This window comes from Phascolarctos cinereus, unplaced genomic scaffold (assembly GCF_003287225.1).
Source record: "Phascolarctos cinereus isolate Bilbo 61053 unplaced genomic scaffold, phaCin_HiC Scaffold_4;HRSCAF=312, whole genome shotgun sequence".
NCBI classification, from domain to species: domain Eukaryota; kingdom Metazoa; phylum Chordata; class Mammalia; order Diprotodontia; family Phascolarctidae; genus Phascolarctos; species Phascolarctos cinereus.
The window spans coordinates 210297923-210316384 of record NW_027555847.1 but is presented as its reverse complement, the minus strand read 5'-3'; the positions used below and the strand labels follow the sequence as shown (position 1 = coordinate 210316384).

General features: G+C 38.7%; 1 protein-coding gene across 1 annotated transcript in view; it reads right to left on the bottom strand.

Annotated features, from left to right (window-relative positions):
- The window catches only part of LOC110193499 (phospholipid-transporting ATPase ABCA3-like), a 337264-nt gene that overhangs the window by 255253 nt on the left and 63549 nt on the right, over nucleotides 1–18462 (bottom strand). The window contains 4 exon segments of the mRNA XM_078151735.1: nucleotides 3916–4014; nucleotides 10961–11111; nucleotides 16530–16740; nucleotides 17095–17250. Coding sequence (XP_078007861.1) covers nucleotides 3916–4014; nucleotides 10961–11111; nucleotides 16530–16740; nucleotides 17095–17250 — 617 coding nt within the window.

The following is an 18462-nucleotide window of genomic DNA, read 5'->3' as shown; positions in this document are numbered from 1 at the left end:
ACTGCCACCACAAACTCTGCCTTGCCAGTGCTCCTCCTCCCCCCAGGACCACCACCCAGAACTGTGACTTAGATCCAAGTATGTGCAAAGCAAAAGAATACTGTCTCAGTGCCAGCAAAGAGATCCCTGCAATCCTTCTTTGATCAGCCGCTCAATCCCTGCTCTGTCTATGGGCCAAGATCTCTGGAAGCAGTCATTGCCCTGTGGTTGTGCCAGGGCTGGGGTTTGACCAAGCTCCTCTCACACCCAGGTCAGACACCCCTTTTCTACTGACTTTCTAAGTTGTCTTTGGTGTTTGTGGGTGGGGAAGTCTGGAAACCACCACAGCTCCCCTTGATTCAATCCCTTGAGGACTGCTCCAGGTTTACTGAGGCCTGGTCTTTGCCCACACAGCCTGAGTGGCCCATGCTGAACTGTGCTCCGGTCTCAGCCTGACACAACAGACTTTTCCTGCCAACCTTCCAGGTTGTCTTGGGCTGGAAATTTGTTTCACTCTGTCTTTTTGTGGGTTCTGCTGCTCTAGAATTTGTTTAGAGACATTTTCTACAGTTATTTGGAGAGGTTTGGGGGAGAGCTCAAGCAAGTCACTGCTTTTACTCTACCATCTTGGCTCTGCCTACCTCTTTCATAATTTTTAACAGCATAACAACACTCCATTGCATTCATATAACCTATTTTGTCTATCCCCAAATTGATGCACACTCTCTTAGTTTCTAGTTCTTTGCATACAAAAAGAGCTGCTATTCATATTTTTTCTATATATATATGTCCTTTTCCTCTTTGATCTCTTTGGTGTATAGGCCTTATAATGGCATTTAGTTTAGCAACTTTTGGGGCATAATTGTAAGCTGCTTTCCAAAATGGTGCGCTTCTCTCTCTCTCTCTCTCTCTCTCTCTCTCTCTCTCTCTCTCTCTTCTCTCTCTCTCTCTTCTCTCTCTCTCTCTCTCTCTCTCTCTCTCTCTCTCTCTCTATATATATATATATATATATATATATATATATACAACAAATGAACTCTGAATAACAGAAAATCAAGTTATTTACTCAGGAAACCCTGAATAACAGAAAATCTACCACTACTAGGTACCAGAGAACAGATATTGAAACATAACTTGCCTTTTATGGCAAAGAGGTAGGGGACCATTAGCATAACACTATTTTATATACCGTCAGATTTTCTCACTGTGTCATTTTGCTTAACTGATTGCTTTATCACAAGGAAGGATTCAGTCTGGAGAGGATGGGATAGGAAACAACTACAACAAAAGTTTAAAAAAATAATTAAAATTTATTTTAATAAGACATAATTCAATTTAATTCAATAAGCTTAAGCACTTACTATGTGCTAGGACTGTGCTGGGAATACAAAAAGAGGCAAAGGATAGTCCCTGCCCTCAAGGTAGATTAAAATCTAATTGGTAAGACAACATATAAACAAAATTGTAAAAATATATTTTATTACATTAAATATTTCTCAATTACATGCAAAAAACCTCCCTTTTGATGTTATTGAATTAATGTGTTGTTAATGTGTTAATGTTGCTGTTACTGTGTACAATGTTCGCCCAATTCTGCTCACTTCACTTTGCATCAGCTCATATATGTCACCTCAGGTTTTTCTGATACCATCCTGATTGTCATTTCAGTATTCCATCATGATCATATGTCACAACTTATTCACTAATTCCTCAATTAATGGATAATAAATAAAACTAAATATAATAATAATAATGATAGATAATTCCTTACTTTCCAATTCTTTGACAGCATAAGAAGTGCTAGAAATATTTTTGTATAAATAGATCCTTTTCCTTTTTCTTTGATTTCTTTGGGATATATTGGCATTGCTAGGTCAAAAGGTATGCACAGTTTTCTAGCCCTTTGGGCATAGTTCTAAACTGTTCTCCGAAATAGTTGGATCATTTCACAATGATCCACCAACAGTGCATTAGTGTCCCAATTTTTCGATAGCCCCTCCAGAATTTGTCATTTTCCTTTTGTGTCACGTTAGTCAGTCAAGTAGGTATAAGGTGGTATCTCAGAGTTGTTTTAATTTTATTTCTCTAATCATCAGTGATGTAAATATTTTTTTCATGTGACTACAGATAGTTATTTCTTTTTCTGTAAACTTCCTGTTCACAACTTTTGACCATTTATCAATTAGAGAATGGCTCGCATTTTTATGAATTTGGCTCAGTTTAAGATATAATATATTTAAGATATAGTATGTTTATAATATTATAAGATATAATATGTTTAAGATATAAAGTCTTTATCAGAGAAACTTGCTTTAAAGATTTTTTTTACCCAGTTTCCTGTTTTCCTTCTAATTTCCAGCCACATTGGACATGTTTGTCTACAACCTTTTTAATTTCATGTAATCAAAATTATCCTTTCTACTTCCTATGATCCTCTCTATTTTTTGTTTGGTCACAGACTCTTCCCTTTTCCACAGACCTGACAGGTACATTTTCCCATGCTCCCCTAAGTTACTTATGACATCATTCTTTATGTCTAAATATTTATCTATTTTGATCTTATCTTGGTATAGTATGTGAGATGTTGGTCTATGCCTAGTTTCTACCAAACTGCTTTCCAATTTGCCCAGCAATTTTTGTCAAAAAGGGAGTTCTTATCCAAAAAGCCTAGATCTTTGAGTTTGTCAAACACTAGGTTATTTTGGTCATTTACTACTGTGTATTATGTACCTAATCTATTCCATTAATCTACTCTTCTATTTCTTAGCCAGTACAAGACTGTTCTCACAAATACCACTTTGTAACATACTTTGAAATCAGGTACTGCTAGGCTGCCTTCCTTCACATTTTTTTTTCATTGATTCTCCTGATATTCTTGATCTTTCTTTCTTCCAGATGAAGCATGAACAATTAATATTTCTTCAGTTTTTCAGATCTGTCTTTATTTGTATGAAGAGTGTTTTGTAATTGTGTTCATATTGTCCTTGGGTTTGTCTTGGCAAGCAGACTCCAAAGTATTTTATATTGTCTACAGTTATTTTAAATGGAATTTTTCTTTCTACCTCTTGCTGCTGAGCTTTGTTGGTAATACACAGAAATGCTAATTATCTATCTGAGTTTATTTTATAACCTGATATATCTAAGACATAACTCAGATTCCATAGGCAGGAGACCATTCCTGGGTTACCTGCTGCTTATAGTTCCTTTGCCTCTAAGGTTACCTTTTATCTTGATGACAACTATCATGCCTCCCCTTCACTTTTCTTCAGGGGGTAAATATTCCCAGTTCCTTCAATCCATCCTCACATGGAATGTTCTTGAGTTCCTTCATCATTCTTATTGCTTTCAAGAGAATGTATTCCAGCTCGTTTACCTGCGACTGCCTTTCTGATATCTCAAACTGGATATCGAGTAGACATTTTAAACTCAGTATGTCCAAAACTGAACTCATTATCTTTCCCTCTAAAGTATTCCAAACCCACATTTCCCTTCAATCTCTCTCCTCCATTCATAATTATATCTTATTCCCTGACATGCGCTTTTTGATCCAGTAACATTTGCCAAGACACTCCATCTTTCAGCTGCTGGCATTTTCTCTGGTCTTCCCTCATACCTGGAACATTCTTCCCCTCATCCACCCTGATTGATGACCCTGGCTTCCTTTAAGTTCCAACTAAATTCTGAATTTCTACAGGAAGGCTTCCCTAACCCTTTTTAATTCCAGTGCTTTCTCTCTGTTAATTATCTCCTATTGATCCTATATGTATAGCTTCTTTGTACATATTTGTTTGTTGTCTCCTCCATTAAATTGTAAACTCTGTGAGGGCAGGGATGCTTTTGCCTTTTTAGTATCTCCAGTGCTTAGCAAAATGCCTGGCATACAGTAAACACTTAATAAATATTTATGCCTTGATTGACTGATTAATAATTACTAACCTAAGGAAGACTTCTTCCATGGTTGTGACAGAAATGCCAAAGCTGGCAATACCCAGCCCTTTCTGTTTGCTTTCCAGTTCAGTAAACAAAGCTTCAAACCTACAAGGCAAGAAGCAGAAAGAGATATTGTGCTAAGTAAATATTTAGCCTTTTATTTTGGGTCCAAAATACATTTCTTGTTGAAGGATTAAGAATAGCATGATATAACAGTTTTCTCACATTTTGTATTTTCTAACATGGCTTTCCTTTAAAATAAAGTTCTACGAGGTCAGCCTGTCTCATTTTCTCATGTCTTTCCTCAGCTTTTATATCTGAACCATTCCTACCTCTTTTTTAAGCCCCTGGCCTGACCATTCATCTCCCTCCATTTCATCTCTGGTCCCCATTTTAACTTTCTGGTTGCTTCCTCCTTTTTGAAAGAAACCTTAAATAGGGAAGTTCAACTTTTCCTAAAAAGCCACTAGAGTTGGCTGTTGGACTTCTGCCACTCAATTATAAAAACCTGTTAGAGTTTAGTCAACCATCCTTAGGTGCAGTTCCCCTTCTCAGTCCACTGTGGATTTGTGAGCTGGAACTAAATTGAAAGTAAGTGCATGAGGCTTTTATGGCTTATATGTTTCCCCTCCTAAATTTGGGTTATCTAAATACTCTATTTTTTATTCTGTTAATGTGGATATTTTATAAATATGCATTCATTTACTTTAACAGTTTTGTTAGCATATTAGTGGGCAAAGATACAGATTTAAAATGATATTTAATAAAAGCATTCTGAATAACAAGTGGATCCAAAAATGTTATAGAAGCAATAAGTTTGTGAAAGGGTATGATAATAAATCAATATATCAATATTTCTGTGATGAAACTAAAACAAACCTTAGGGGAAAAATTATATTTCAGAAAACATACATTAACAATATAGAAGGTGGAGCCAAAATGGTGGAGTAAAGGCAGAGATTTGCCTGAGCTCTCCTCCAAATCCTTCCAAATACCTTTAAAAATGACTCTAGGGGGCAGGTAGGTAGTGCAGTGGATAGAGCACTGACATTGGAATCAGGAGGACCTGAGTTCAAATCTGGCCTCAGACACATGGTACTCACTAGCTGTGTGACCCTGGGCAAGTTATGACCCCCTTGCCTTGCCAAAAAAACCCCCCAAAAACTTCTAAACAAATTCTAGAACAGCAGAACCTACAAAAAGACAGAGTAAAACAAATTTCAAGCCCAAGACAACTTGAAAGGTCAGCAAGAAAGGTCTGTTGCACCAGGGTGAGAAAGGAGCGCAGTCAAGTGCAGGCCACGCCACCACAGATGGGGCCCCAACAAACCCAGAGCAGGTCTCAGGGCAACAGAATCAGTGGCCATGGTGGCAGTTTCCAGATCCTTCAGTACACAAACACCAAAGACAACCTAGAAGGGCAGCAGGAAAAGTCTGTTATAGGGGCAGCTAGGCGGCATAGTGGATAGAGCACCAGCCCTGGAGTCAGGAGGACCTCAGTTCAAATTTGGCCTCAGACACATAATACTTCCTAGCTGTGTTACTCTGGGCAAGTCACTTAAACCAATCGCCTCACTAAAAAAAAAAAGTCTATCACACCTGGGTAAGCATGGGGTATAGTCCAGTGCAGGCACACTAGCACAGACCTGGCCACAACAAACCTTGGGAGTGACTGAATGAGCAGCAGCTACTTCCAGAGCTCTCAGCCCACAGATAGTAAGGGGGCTGAACTGGTCAGGAGATTACAGGGGTCTTTTTGCTGGCACTGAGGCAGAGCTCTGTGGCTTTGTCCATACTCAGATCCAGGTGACAGTCCTGGGTGGCAGTCCCAGGGATAGGAGGAGCACTAGCATAGCAGAGCTTTGGCCACAGTGGAAAGGGCAGAAAAGACTGCTTGTGGTCACTCATAGACCAGAGCACAGGCCAGTAAAGTATTCAACACATCTCCTTAGATTATTATCCCTTGGAAGAAATGAAGACTGATGGGTCCCTAGAAATATCTCTGCAAACAGCTACACAAAACCCCCTAAAGCTTGAGACACTTTGCCTTCAACAATGGAAGCAGAGTTCTACCTTAACAAAGAGTTAGAAATTAAGTAACAGGCTGAGAAAATGATCAAATAACAGAAAAAACTCTGACTATAGAAAGTTACTATGGTGACAAGGAAGATCAATACACACTCAGAAGAAGATAACAAAATCAAAGCTCCTACATCCAAAAGCTCCAAGAAAAATATGAATTAGTCTCAGGCCATGGATGAGCTAAAAAAGATTCTGAAAATCAGTAAGAGAGGTAGAGAAAAAATTGGGAATAGAAATGAGAGTGATGTAAGAAAATCATGAAAAATAGTAAAAAGCTTGGTAAAGAAGAAATTAAAAAAAAATACTGAAGAAAATAATACCTTAAAATAGGACTAGGACTAGGCCAAATGGTAAAAGGGGTCCAAAAAGCCAATGAGGAGAAGAATGCCTTTAAAAGCAGAATTGACCAAATGGAAAAGGAGGTCCAAAAGCTCACTGAAGAAAATAATTCCTTAAAAATTAGAATGGAGCAAATGGAAGCTAATGACTTTATAAGAAATAAAGAAAACATAAAACAAAACCAAAAGAATGAAAAAATAGAAGACAATGTGAAGTATCTCCCTGGAAAAACAACTGACCTGGAAGACAGATCCAAGAGAGTTAATTTAAAAATGACTGGATTCCCTGAAAGTCATGATCAAAAAAAGAGCCTAGACATCATCTTTCAAGAAATGATCAGGGCAGGTAGGTGGTGCAGTGGATAGAGTACTGGCCCTGGATTTAGGAAGACCAGAGTTCAAATCCAGCCTCAGACACATAACACTTACTATCCGTGTGACCCTGGGCAAGTCACTTAACCCCACTTAGCCAAAAACACATAACAAAACAAAACAAAACAAAAACAAAAAAAGAAATCATCAAGGAAAACTGACCTGATAGTCTAGGACCAGAGGGTAAAATAGACATCGAAAGAAGCCGCCAATCACCACCTGAAAGAGACCCCAAAATGAAAACTTCCAGGAATATTACAGCCAAATCCCAGAGTTCCCAGGTCAAGGAGAAAATATCGCAAGGAGCCAGAAAGAAACAATTCATGTATCATGGAGCCACAGTCAGGATAACACAAGATTTAGTAGCTTCTACCTTAAAGAATTGGAGGGCTTGGAATACAATGTTCCGGAGGTCAAAGGAGCTAGGATTAAAACCAAGAATCACCTACCCAGCAAAATGGAGTATAATCCTTTAGGGGGAAAATGAATATTCAATGAGATAGAGGACTTTTAAACATTCTCTTTTTTTGGGGGGGGGTAAGGCAATTGGGGTTAAGTGACTTGCCCAGAGTCACACAGCTACTGAATGTTATGTGTTTGAGGTCAGATTTGAACTCAGGTCCTCCTGATTCCAGGGCCGGTGCTCTATCCACTACACCACCTAGCTGCCCCCACTTTCAAGCATTCTTGATGAAAGGACCAGAGCTGAATAGAAAATTTGACTTTCAAATACAAGAAAAGCACAAAAAAGTAAACAGGAAAGAGGACTCATAAGGGACGTTACACAGTTTACATTCCTACATGAGAAGATGATACATGTAACTCATAAGACTTTTCTCATTATTAGGGTTGTTAGAAGGAGTATATATAGACAGAGGGTATAGGTGTGAGTTGAATATTGAAGGGATGATATCTAAAAATAAAGTTGAGGAGTGAGAGAAGAAAGTATTGGGAGAAAGGGAAAAGGAGAGGTGGAATGGGGTAAATTATTTCACCTAAAAGAGGCAAAAAAAGTTTTTATAGTGTAGGGGAAGTAGGGGAAGGTGAGGGGAAGTGAATGAACCTTACTCTCATCAGAACTGGCTTAAAGAGGGAATAACATACATACTCAATTGGTTATAGGAATCTATCTTACCCTACAAGAAAGAAGGAGGGGAAGGGAATAAGAGAAGGGAGGGGGTATGACAGAAGGAACAACAGACTGGGGGAGGGGGTAGTCAGAAGCAAAACACTTTTAAGTGTTTTGAGGGTAAAAGGAGATAGAAAATAGAACAGAAAGGAGGAATATGACTGAGGAAAATACAGTTAGCAATAGTAACTGTGAAAAAAATTTGAAGCAAGTTTCTCTGATAAAGGCCTTGTTTCTCAAACAGAGAGAGCTGAGTCAAATTCATAAAAATAAGAGCCATTCCCTAATTGATAAATGATCAAAAGATAGGTTCAGTTTTCAGATAAAGTAATCAAAGCTATCTACAGCCATATGAAAAAATACTCTAATTCACTACTGATTAAAATTGTAAATAAAATTCTAGCAAAAAACCATAGTATACTTAAGAAATATTCACTATGACTATGCTGGACATATATAATGGATACAAAGTCAATTTAACATTTGGAAAACATAATAAATTATACTAAAAAACAAAACTATTCCAAACCACAAGATAATATCAACATTGCAGAAAAAAGCCTTTTACAAAGTATCACCCTCATCTATCACTTAAAAAAACACAACCCATTGCATCTTTATTTTTTAATTTTTTTGGGGGGGGGAGTGAAGGCAATTGGAGTTAAGTGATTTGCCCAGGGCCGCATAGCTAGAAAGTGTCTGATTTGAAGTCAGGTCTTCCTGATCCCAGGGCAGGTGCTCTATATGCTGCACCACATGCTGTGGTAGATTTTTTTTTTATTTTAGGCAATTGGGGTTAAGTGACTTCCCCAGGGTCACATAGCTAGTGAGTGTCAAGTGTTTGGTCTGAGGCCGGATTTGAACTCAGGTCCTCCTGACTTCAGGGCCAGTGTTCTATCCACTGTACCACCTAGCTGCCCCGAAATTTTTTTTTGTTGTTTTTGGTTTAGGCCATAGGTTAAGTGACTTGCCCAGGGTCACACAGCTAGTGAGTGTTATGTGTCTGAGGTCGGATATGAACTCAGGTCCTCCTGAATCCAGGACGGTGCTCTATGCACTGCACCACTTAGCTGCCCCTAGATTTTTTTTTAACACATGCATTTCATCTTATTACTACCAAGAAATTATAACAGCATGAACCTCCCCCCCCAAGTCAAACTCTGGTCCCCACTTTTCTAAACAGTCAACACATGATGACACTGACAATGTGATTCACCCTAAATTTTTATCTTGTTTTCTAAATTATTGATCTGGAGAAAGAAACTCTCAGATGGTGATTTTTCTCCAAGATCATACTTATGAAACTCAATACATGTCTGGATAGCCTTTTCCACTGTTGCCATTTGAGAGAAAAGTTGTTTGACTGAATTGTAGAGTATAGGGAGGAAATAGTGAGGATGGAAAGATAGCATACAGCTAAATTGTGAAGGCTTTAAAAACTAGACAAAGGAGTTTTTATTTGATATTTGAGGCAACAGTGAACTGGTGGAGTTTACTGAGTAGGGAGATCCATGGTTAGATGTGTGGAGAATTAACTGCAGTGACTTGAGGCAGGGAGAACAGTTTGGGTGCTACTGCAATAGTGTACACTAGAGGTCATGAGGGCTAGAACTAAGGTGGTACCTGATTAAACAGGAGAAATAGAGAAGGGAAGAGAGAGGAAGAGCATGAGGGAGAGAGAACAGGGTGGGACAACTGTCATGCAGATAGAAATGACCATCTGCCAATTGCTTGCATACATGAGGTGAGAAAGTGAGGACAAGAGATAACACCAATGTTATCTGGGAGAATGGAAAGATGGTGGCACTTATATAAGTTTGGTAGAGGGGTAAGTTTTGAAGGGCAGATAATGACCTATGTTTTAGACATATTGAGTTTGAAGTGTCTTTGAAACATTCAGTTTGACGTCTAATAAGCAGTTGGTGATATGGAACTGGATCTCAGGTGAAATTGTTGACTGGATATATAGAAGTAGTCATCCATACAGAGATAATCAGATCCACAGGAGCTGAACAGATCACTGAGAAAAAAAGAATATAGAAAAGAAGGCCCATGACAGAGCCTGGAAGTACACCCATAGTTAAAGAACACAGTATGAATGGTCACTGAATCAAAGAGGCTGAGGAGGAGTGGCCATAAAGGTAGGAGAAAAACCAAGAGTAGAATTACACTTATTTAACAAAGTTCTAAAACTGCTAGCAAAAGCACTAAAGCAAGATAAAGAAATTAAAAACATAAACACAGGCCAAGAAAAGATGAAATTGTCCTTATTTATAAATAAAAGGGTGATTACTTAGAAAACTCCAGAGAAGCAGCAAAGAAACTAATTCAGACAATTAATGGTTTTTAGTAAAGTAGAATACAACATTAACTACAAAAACCAGAAGCACCTATAATTCAATATAAAAAGAATTCTCTTAGAGTAATCAACTATGGTTAATATTCAGTTTTTCACATTATTCTCAGTAATTTGACAAATACAGTTATCCCTTTCACATTGCGAGTTTCCCCATTGTGGTTTTGATATATCAGGGTGGCATAAAAAATTAAATAGGAAATTTTGGGGAGTTTTGCTGAAGCCGCAGATGACATGTGAATGCCAGCAAACCACACAGAAAAAGTTTAGAAATTCAGAAATGCATAAAATATATGTATAGTACTGTGTAATAGCAATACATTTTACCTTTAAATATTATAATAATTCAGATTTCTTCTCTGCTACAGAGGGAAGACCAACAAATTTTACATGGATTTTCCAGACTGCAGAGGTGCCACACCCCTAACCCTCACTATGTGGAAGGGATACCTGTACTATGTTTTAGGAGTTGCTTTCCCCCCCCCTTCCCTTTTAACAATGTTTTTGTTTACTTTTATCCAGCTTGGAGTTGGGATAAAATTTGTGACCTCTCTCCTATTTTTGTGCTACTATGAAGACAGTATAAGTAATTTTCAATGTGTGGCTTTCCAATGTGTAAATTTACTGACTACCCATTGCTTGGTATGTGGCAGTAATAACAAAACTCTTAGAGTATCAGAAGGTACATTTGCCAAACATGAGGAATCTAAAAAAGGCAATTATGAATGCTGAGCAGTAGAAACCCCATTAGGCCAGCATGCTCTGGATTCCTACCTGTTTGTACTTTCTTTGGGTAGGATAAAAGATAACTCAGTTCCAAAGTTACTCTCCAAAGTGGCATTTGGTACATATCAAAGAACAATTTGGCTAATTTCCTCTGTATCACAGTGAAGCTCCTTTACTATGACCATGTGGTATCCAGCACCTGAAAAAATATTTTTTAAGACCAGATGAAACAGTTGGGTTCATTCCATTGTTTTTAATAGCCCACACTTGGTCTCCTCACAGTTTGAGTAAGGTGAGCTCCTTAGGAGAGAAGAGATGAGAATCTCCTTGTTGTTCCATGGAAAGAGCTAGGAATGGAGTCAGGAAGGCAGGGTTTGAACACTAGAGTCACCATGGACCAGTAGCTTCACATCTTTGAAACTCTTTGCCTATGGGTAAAATAGGGACAATATCTACCTAGATAGAATTTCAATGGAGAAAACCTTTTAGCACCTACGTGTGAGTTGTTATTTCAATGCTGTTGTGGGAACTGGCTTCAGATACCCTAACTAGTTGTAGCATGACCAAGATGCTTGACCAACTACCAAACCACAGAAAGAATCCCTCCCCTTTCATTACCTAATCCCTTAACAAACTCCTCCTGCCTTTTTAATATTCATAATTTCTGTTATGTAATCAGCACCATTACACTATAAATTTGCTTCTGTTGTCTTACTAGTTAGGATTCTCATAAGCAAACTCCTGTTATGAAAACTGTTCCTAATAAATGCTACAGTGAACAGAGATATAGCTGGGGAAGATAATCCCTTAGTTATCAATAAATGTTATTAAGCTTGAGATTTACTCATATAACAAACAAAACTGCCTGGTTTCCAAACTTTTCCCCCTTTAACAACCAATCAATAATCAATCAATTTGGAGACAGGTATGTATTCCAAGATAGTATAACAAATTGAGCAATAACAATGAGGTGAGAACAAATATGTCATTTTGTGAGCTAGTGAAAAGTCCTATTTGAGTAGGACAGAAGAGTCTACTGTTGGTATAGATGTTGGGGTAGCGATGAAGAGAGAGAGGAGGTAGATGAGAAGAGGCCTAACCAGTTAAGTTCTCTCAATATATTTCCCATTTAATGGATAGAAGGGGCAGGTAACAAAAACCATAGATAGTGAAGTATTAGAAGAAATATTCAGGTGCTTCTTTTTCTTTGGGGCAACTAGGTGGTAGAGTGCTGAGCCTGGAGTCAGGAAGATTCATCTTCCTGAATTCAAATCTGGCCTCAGATACTTTGCGACCCTGGGCAAGTCACTTAAGCCTGTTTCTCTCAGTTCCTCATCTGCAAAATGAGGTAGAGTAGGAAATGACAAACTACAACAATATTTTCCAAGAAAACACAAAATAGGGTCATGAAGAGTTGGACATGACTGAAAAACAAAATTCTTTTTCGTTTCTCCTTTAGAAGGAGTAAAGAAATTCTTTAACTGGCTTTTTTGATAGCATTATAAGGCAGCTAGCTGGCTAGCTATCTCCATTGCCTCTTCAGGGAGTGGGTTGTTTTTAAAAGGGAAAGTTGACTAAAGAACCTTACTCCTTCTAAAGGAGATATGAAAAAGAAACACTTCTTTCACTTCACTGCTTAAGTTTCCTGACCATTATATCTTGAAATTTCATCATATGGGATAGGGGTATCTTAGTTGATCAGGTCCCCTGGACAATTCCCCAACACAGTAAAAAAGATTGAGGAGGGTCTTAAAAATCAAAGACAGGAGTTTAAATTTAATAGAGCTGGAAATGGAAAGCAATTATGGATTTTTATGAGTAAGAGACACATGGAGAAAGAAGTTTATAAATATGGATGACCTTTTTTGGAACTCCTCAAAATTAGCTTGGAAACAGATCAAAGGGAGACAAGGATAGAGCTTAAAGGCCCCTCTTCTAGTACTTAAGTTTCAAAGAGTTTAAGACTTTCCCTGAGGGCAACTATGACCACCAATAACTCCTTCACTTTATTTTTTGTTTGAACCAGACTTTGAAGGGGCTGTAGTGTGGAAAGGTGGAAAACAAACAAACAAGAAAGAAATGGAGAAGTGTGGAACAAAAAATGTGACTTGATTGATGAGTGAAAGACAGAGGAGGCTGAAGGCACAGCGGTGTCCGACTTGGAGTCTATATACTGAACTCTGAATGTTAGTTACCTCTCCCCAGTGGCAGAGAGGGGGACAAGGACAGAATCCCAGATCTGACCAACTATCATCAAATGAAGGAACATGGGTGTGGCCATTTTCAATGAGCAACTTGCCTCTTTTTTTTTCAAGTAAATAGTATTTTTTTTCCCAATTACATGTAAAGACAGTTTTCAACATTCATTTTTTATAAGATTTTGAGTTCCAAATTTTTCTCCCTCCCTTTCTCCTCTACTTTCTCCACAAGATGGCAAGCAATCTGATATAGGTTATTTATACATGTGAAATCATGTTAAACATATTTCCACATTAATCATGCTACTTGTCACTTTGAAGAATAGTTCCAGAGACTTAAAGGTAATTCACTACAACCACTTGATTGTCCATAAGATAGTTAGAAGAACTCCCTGATAAATATTTGGAGACAAATGATGAACACCTAAACCAGTGGACACTAAAGAGACAAACCACCAGTTATGCAAAGAACCAAACAATGCTTCAAATAATGAACTTCACTTTCAGTGAAGAAGATAGATACTCTGTGTGGTAACCAAAAAGTTTCATCATAGCCCTCTTAATCTTTGATGGTCACTGGCAAATCCTGGGATTCTATCCCTGGCTCTGACTTAAAGTGACTGCCCCTGTTACTCATGGTCAGCTCATCTGTCTTCAAACCTCCCATGTCTCCCCCTGGCCCTACCCTTTTGGCTGAGAACCTTGCATCATATTTTACTGGGAAAAAATTAGGACATGTACCCTCTTCCTCCCCTCTTCTTTATCTCCTATCACTCAGGTACCTTTGGCCACTCTCTCCTTCTTCACCTCTGCTGATGGAATCCTAATTAAGCTGCCCCCAGCCCCAAGAGTTTAACTTCCTTATGGGTCCCACTGAACAGCAGGCATGTCCTGATTCAACCACACAATCCGACCTTAATCACACCACAGGCTCCCAGACTCAATACAGTCACTGCCCCTAGCTAGCCAGTTCCCCCATATCTAATTCACATATTTGAACAGGTGTGTAATCTTGTATTCAACCACAATCACATCATCCATTTAGCCTAAGACAGGGACCATAATACCTATCTATCCATCTTGACCAGAGAGGACCACAATAGCTAGCCAATCAGAAAACAGCATGACCAGGATGCCTGACCACCAAACCATAGAAGGGGCCCCTCCCCATTACCTAATTCCTTAACAAACCCCTCCTGCCTTTTTAATATTCACAATTTCTGTTGTATAATCAACATCATTACACCATAAATTTGCCTGTATTGTCTTTTACTAAGTTGCTGGCTCCTTTTGAAACTTAGCTCACTTCACAAAAGGCATTAATCTCAATAAATGCCTATACTTGGATTAGAGGTGGTCTGACTCTGAATTCTTTTGAGACGGTGTTGCCACAACACACCATGAAACCACAACACTGCCTCACATGAAGAAGTGACCCTTCTTCTCCCTGCCAAGGCAAAACCTGCACAAGTGATCCTACTCCACTGTGTCTCTACCAACAGATTGCCCCCTTTTGCATCCCCAATCTCTCATTTATCTTCAATTTCTCCCTGTCTACTGACTCCTTCCATACTGCGTACAAACGTCCTCAAAAAGCCCTCACTTGATCTTTCCATCCCTGCTATCAACCCATATTTTTCCTGTCTTTTGTGGCTAAACTCCTTAAGAAGACTCTGTACCTCACTTTCGTCTGAGTCTCTTCTTGACACCCTTCAATCTGGCTTCTGTTCTCATTCTACCAAAACTGCTCTCTCCAAACTTATCAGAGATGTTTACTAAATCTAATAGCCTTTTTCTCAATCCTTATTCTTGACCTTTCTGTAGCCTGTGACACCGTCAATCACCCTCTTCCACTTGATACTCTCTTCTCAATAGGTTTTTGGAACACTACTTTCTCCTCCTACCCATCTGATGACATCTTCTAAGTCTTCCTTGCTAGACCTTCATCCAGGTCATGTCCACTATAACCTCTAGGCCATCTCCTGTCATCCTGATTTGGCCACTGGACCTAGATGGCTCTGGAGGCAAATGTGAGGCTGATGACTTTACACGGTCCTCCTTCATTCAAATCCAATTCAGTGCAAGTTATGTCATCATCTCCCTGACATCATAGCCCTCTTTGAGAACAAAGGACAAACTAGAGCCCACTAACCTTTGTCTTTAGCCCTCTCCTCTTCTCCCACTATTCTCAGCTCCCATTTGGTGTTCTCAGCTTCCATTAATTATCATTTTTATAGTGATGATTATCAAATCTCCTTATCCAACTCTTAAGTTCTTTGTTGACCTCCAGTCTATCATCTCCAAACACCTATTAGATATCTGAAATTGGATATTCCATAGACATATCAACATGTCCAAAATGAATTTTCTATTTTCCACAAAACCTTTCCCACTTCCAAACTTCTCTATTATTATCAAAGACACCCCCATCCTCCCCATTCCCCTGGCTTGCAACCTAGATGTCATCCTCAACTCTTCACTCTCTCACCACCCTCTCCTACCCATCTATTGCCAAGGCTTATCACCTCTAGGATAAAATATAAAATAATGTCTGGTGTTCAAAGTCCTTCACAAATACCCTACCCCAACCTTTCCAATTTTCTTACACCGTACACTGTATTCCACTGCCAACTTATTCTTCATCCATTCACACTGACCTCTTTACTATCCTTGAACAACATACTCTATATCTCAGATATGGATATTTCACTGGCTGTCCCCCATTCCTTGAATGCTCTTCCTCCTCTGCTCTAATGACATCCCTGGTTTCCTTCAATTCCCAGATAAAATTCTGCCTTCCATAGGAAGTCTTTCCAAATCTCTTAATTTTAGTACCTTCCTTCTTGTGTATTTGCCTTGTTTGTATATAGTTGTTGTGTTTCGTCTCCCCCATTAGACTATGAGCTCCTTGACAGCAAGGACTACCTTCTGCCTTTCTTTGTATCACCGGTGTTTACCACAGTGCCTGGCACATAGGAAATGCTTAATAAATGCTTTTTGATGGATTTAATGTCTGAAGCTGTGATGACAGAGTTCAGCATATAGATGCTGTGCTGGCTCCAATCTCTCCTATTCTCTACTCAGCTACAAAGGTCTTTGTTTCACCCTACTTACTTCTCCATTTCTTGCTTGCTTGGCTTTTTCCCTCCTGCTCTACAGTCCCTTCAAGCCCTGAGTCAAACAAATTTAAAAAAAACCCCTCTGGTTAGTTTACCCTCAACTAAATCTGAAATCCCTTTGAGCTTAGAGAGCCCTAGAAAGGGGCCTTACACACCTCCATGAAGTTCTGCCCTCATTCCTTCTCCCTTTACTCTATTTTCAGGGCCTTTTTGAGAAATTCCAAAAAAAAGCCAGCTACATAAGGAAGTTTGACAGTGATATGAAGGATGCATCAAAAAGGAAAAAAAAGCTAGAGAGACCATATTTTTGTTTGAGGAAGAATGAGGAACCACAGCACTGCAGTTCCCCATTGGCCATGATGGCAATGCAGTCACCTAGCACGTCAGCCTCCTTCATGTTGTGGGTAGTCAGCACAATGGTGTGGCCACGTTTATACTGCTGAGGAAGATCCCAGGTGGTATGTCTGGTAATGGGGTCCATCCTAGATGTCAGCTCATCCAGAATGATTACCTGCAGACCAGAAAGATAACACCATGACATTAGCAAATGGTGCCGTACATAGACCCTTAATATGGATGGAGCCTACCTTGGTTTTGTTTTGCACTTTTAATTTCCTAGAAAACTGAGTACAAGGCACTTGAATTACTTGCCCAAGTGCAGTCACCAAGGTCAGAATAAGTTACAGTCAGTCCCAGTAAAACACTGGGCACTTCACACATACAGTCAACTTACTCCAATCATATGAAAATATCTCTCCACTGAGGACACCCTGGGAACTCCCCATATTAGGATCAGTTCACTAAGGAGCAGTTGATTTTTTCTGTTCAAACAGCAACAGGGACCCATTTTAGTCACTTTTTATACCTTGGAGTCTCCTAAGAGCGCAATGCCAATGCTGAGCTTTCGCTTCACGCTTGCAGTCAGTGACTTTGAAAAATGATTGCGCTTTTCTTCCAAGCTGAAAAATTTCAAGGTCTGATCTATTTCTTTATGGCACTCCTTCAGAGTCAATCCTTTCAACTGAAAACACAAAAGAAAGAACCTAAATGACATTTCTGACTTTAATTAATAGTTAGCAATTGTGGTTTAAAAAGTATCTTCCTCTTATGGAAAGATGGACACACTTCACAATATATTAGTATTGTTGGCAGATTTGTAACCATTCTGGATAACAATTTGGAAGTATGCTAAAAGACTGACTTAAATTTCCATACCTTTTTGCCTAGAGATTCTACTGCTAAGAATATAGCTAGGAGGCTAATGAGAAAAAGGATGTCCCCATATTCACAGAATCATTTACTGATGAAGGAATGGCTAAACACATTGTGAAACATGAATATAATGGAATATTATTATGCCATGAGAAATGATGAATATGAGGAATAAAAAGTGAAGCATAAGAAAATTTATATGAACTATTATAAACTCAGGTTAAGTGGGAGCAGGATAACAATACATACAATGACTACAACAATGCAAATGGAAAGAATAATAATTATAACATAACAAAAAGTGAATTCTGTGCAATTATAATGATAAACTTAGAGGAGGAAGACCATAGTTACAGAACACTGCATGTGATGTCAGTCTTTTTCAATACGTTCCTTAGTTTTGCCAATTTTTTTCTTTTCTGTTTTGTATAATTTATTTAATGGAATGACTCTTTGGGAGGGAGAAGAGAAACAATGGAAAAATGTAGGTGACATAAAAACAAACATTACCAAAAATTTATTTCAAAAAATTTCAAGGGGCAGCTAGGTGGTGCAGTGGATAGAGCACTGGCCTTGGATCCAGGAGGACCTGAGTTCAAATCTGGCCTCAGACACATAATACTTCCTAGCTGTGTGACTCTGGCCAAGTCACTTAACCCCAATTGCCTCACTAAAAAAAAGAAAAATTCAATGCTACCAAATAAGAAATAAAGTGTGTCATAACACCTCAGACATTTAAAACAGTACAATGTGACATTCCTCAGAAAAATATATGATCAATAAGTTTAAAATCTGGTTTGCACAGCTGACTGTACAAATACTGTAACATCACTGCACCAGTAAAAATGTTCTCCATTTGAGCTATGAATGACCCAGATAATAACCCTTCATTGAGTCAATAAACTTTTTTTTTTTTTGCGTGGTTAAGCAGTGGAGTTAAGTGACTTGCCCATGGTCACACAGGCTAGTAAGTGTCAAGTGTCCAAGGCCAAATTTGAACGCGGATCCTCCAAACTCCAGG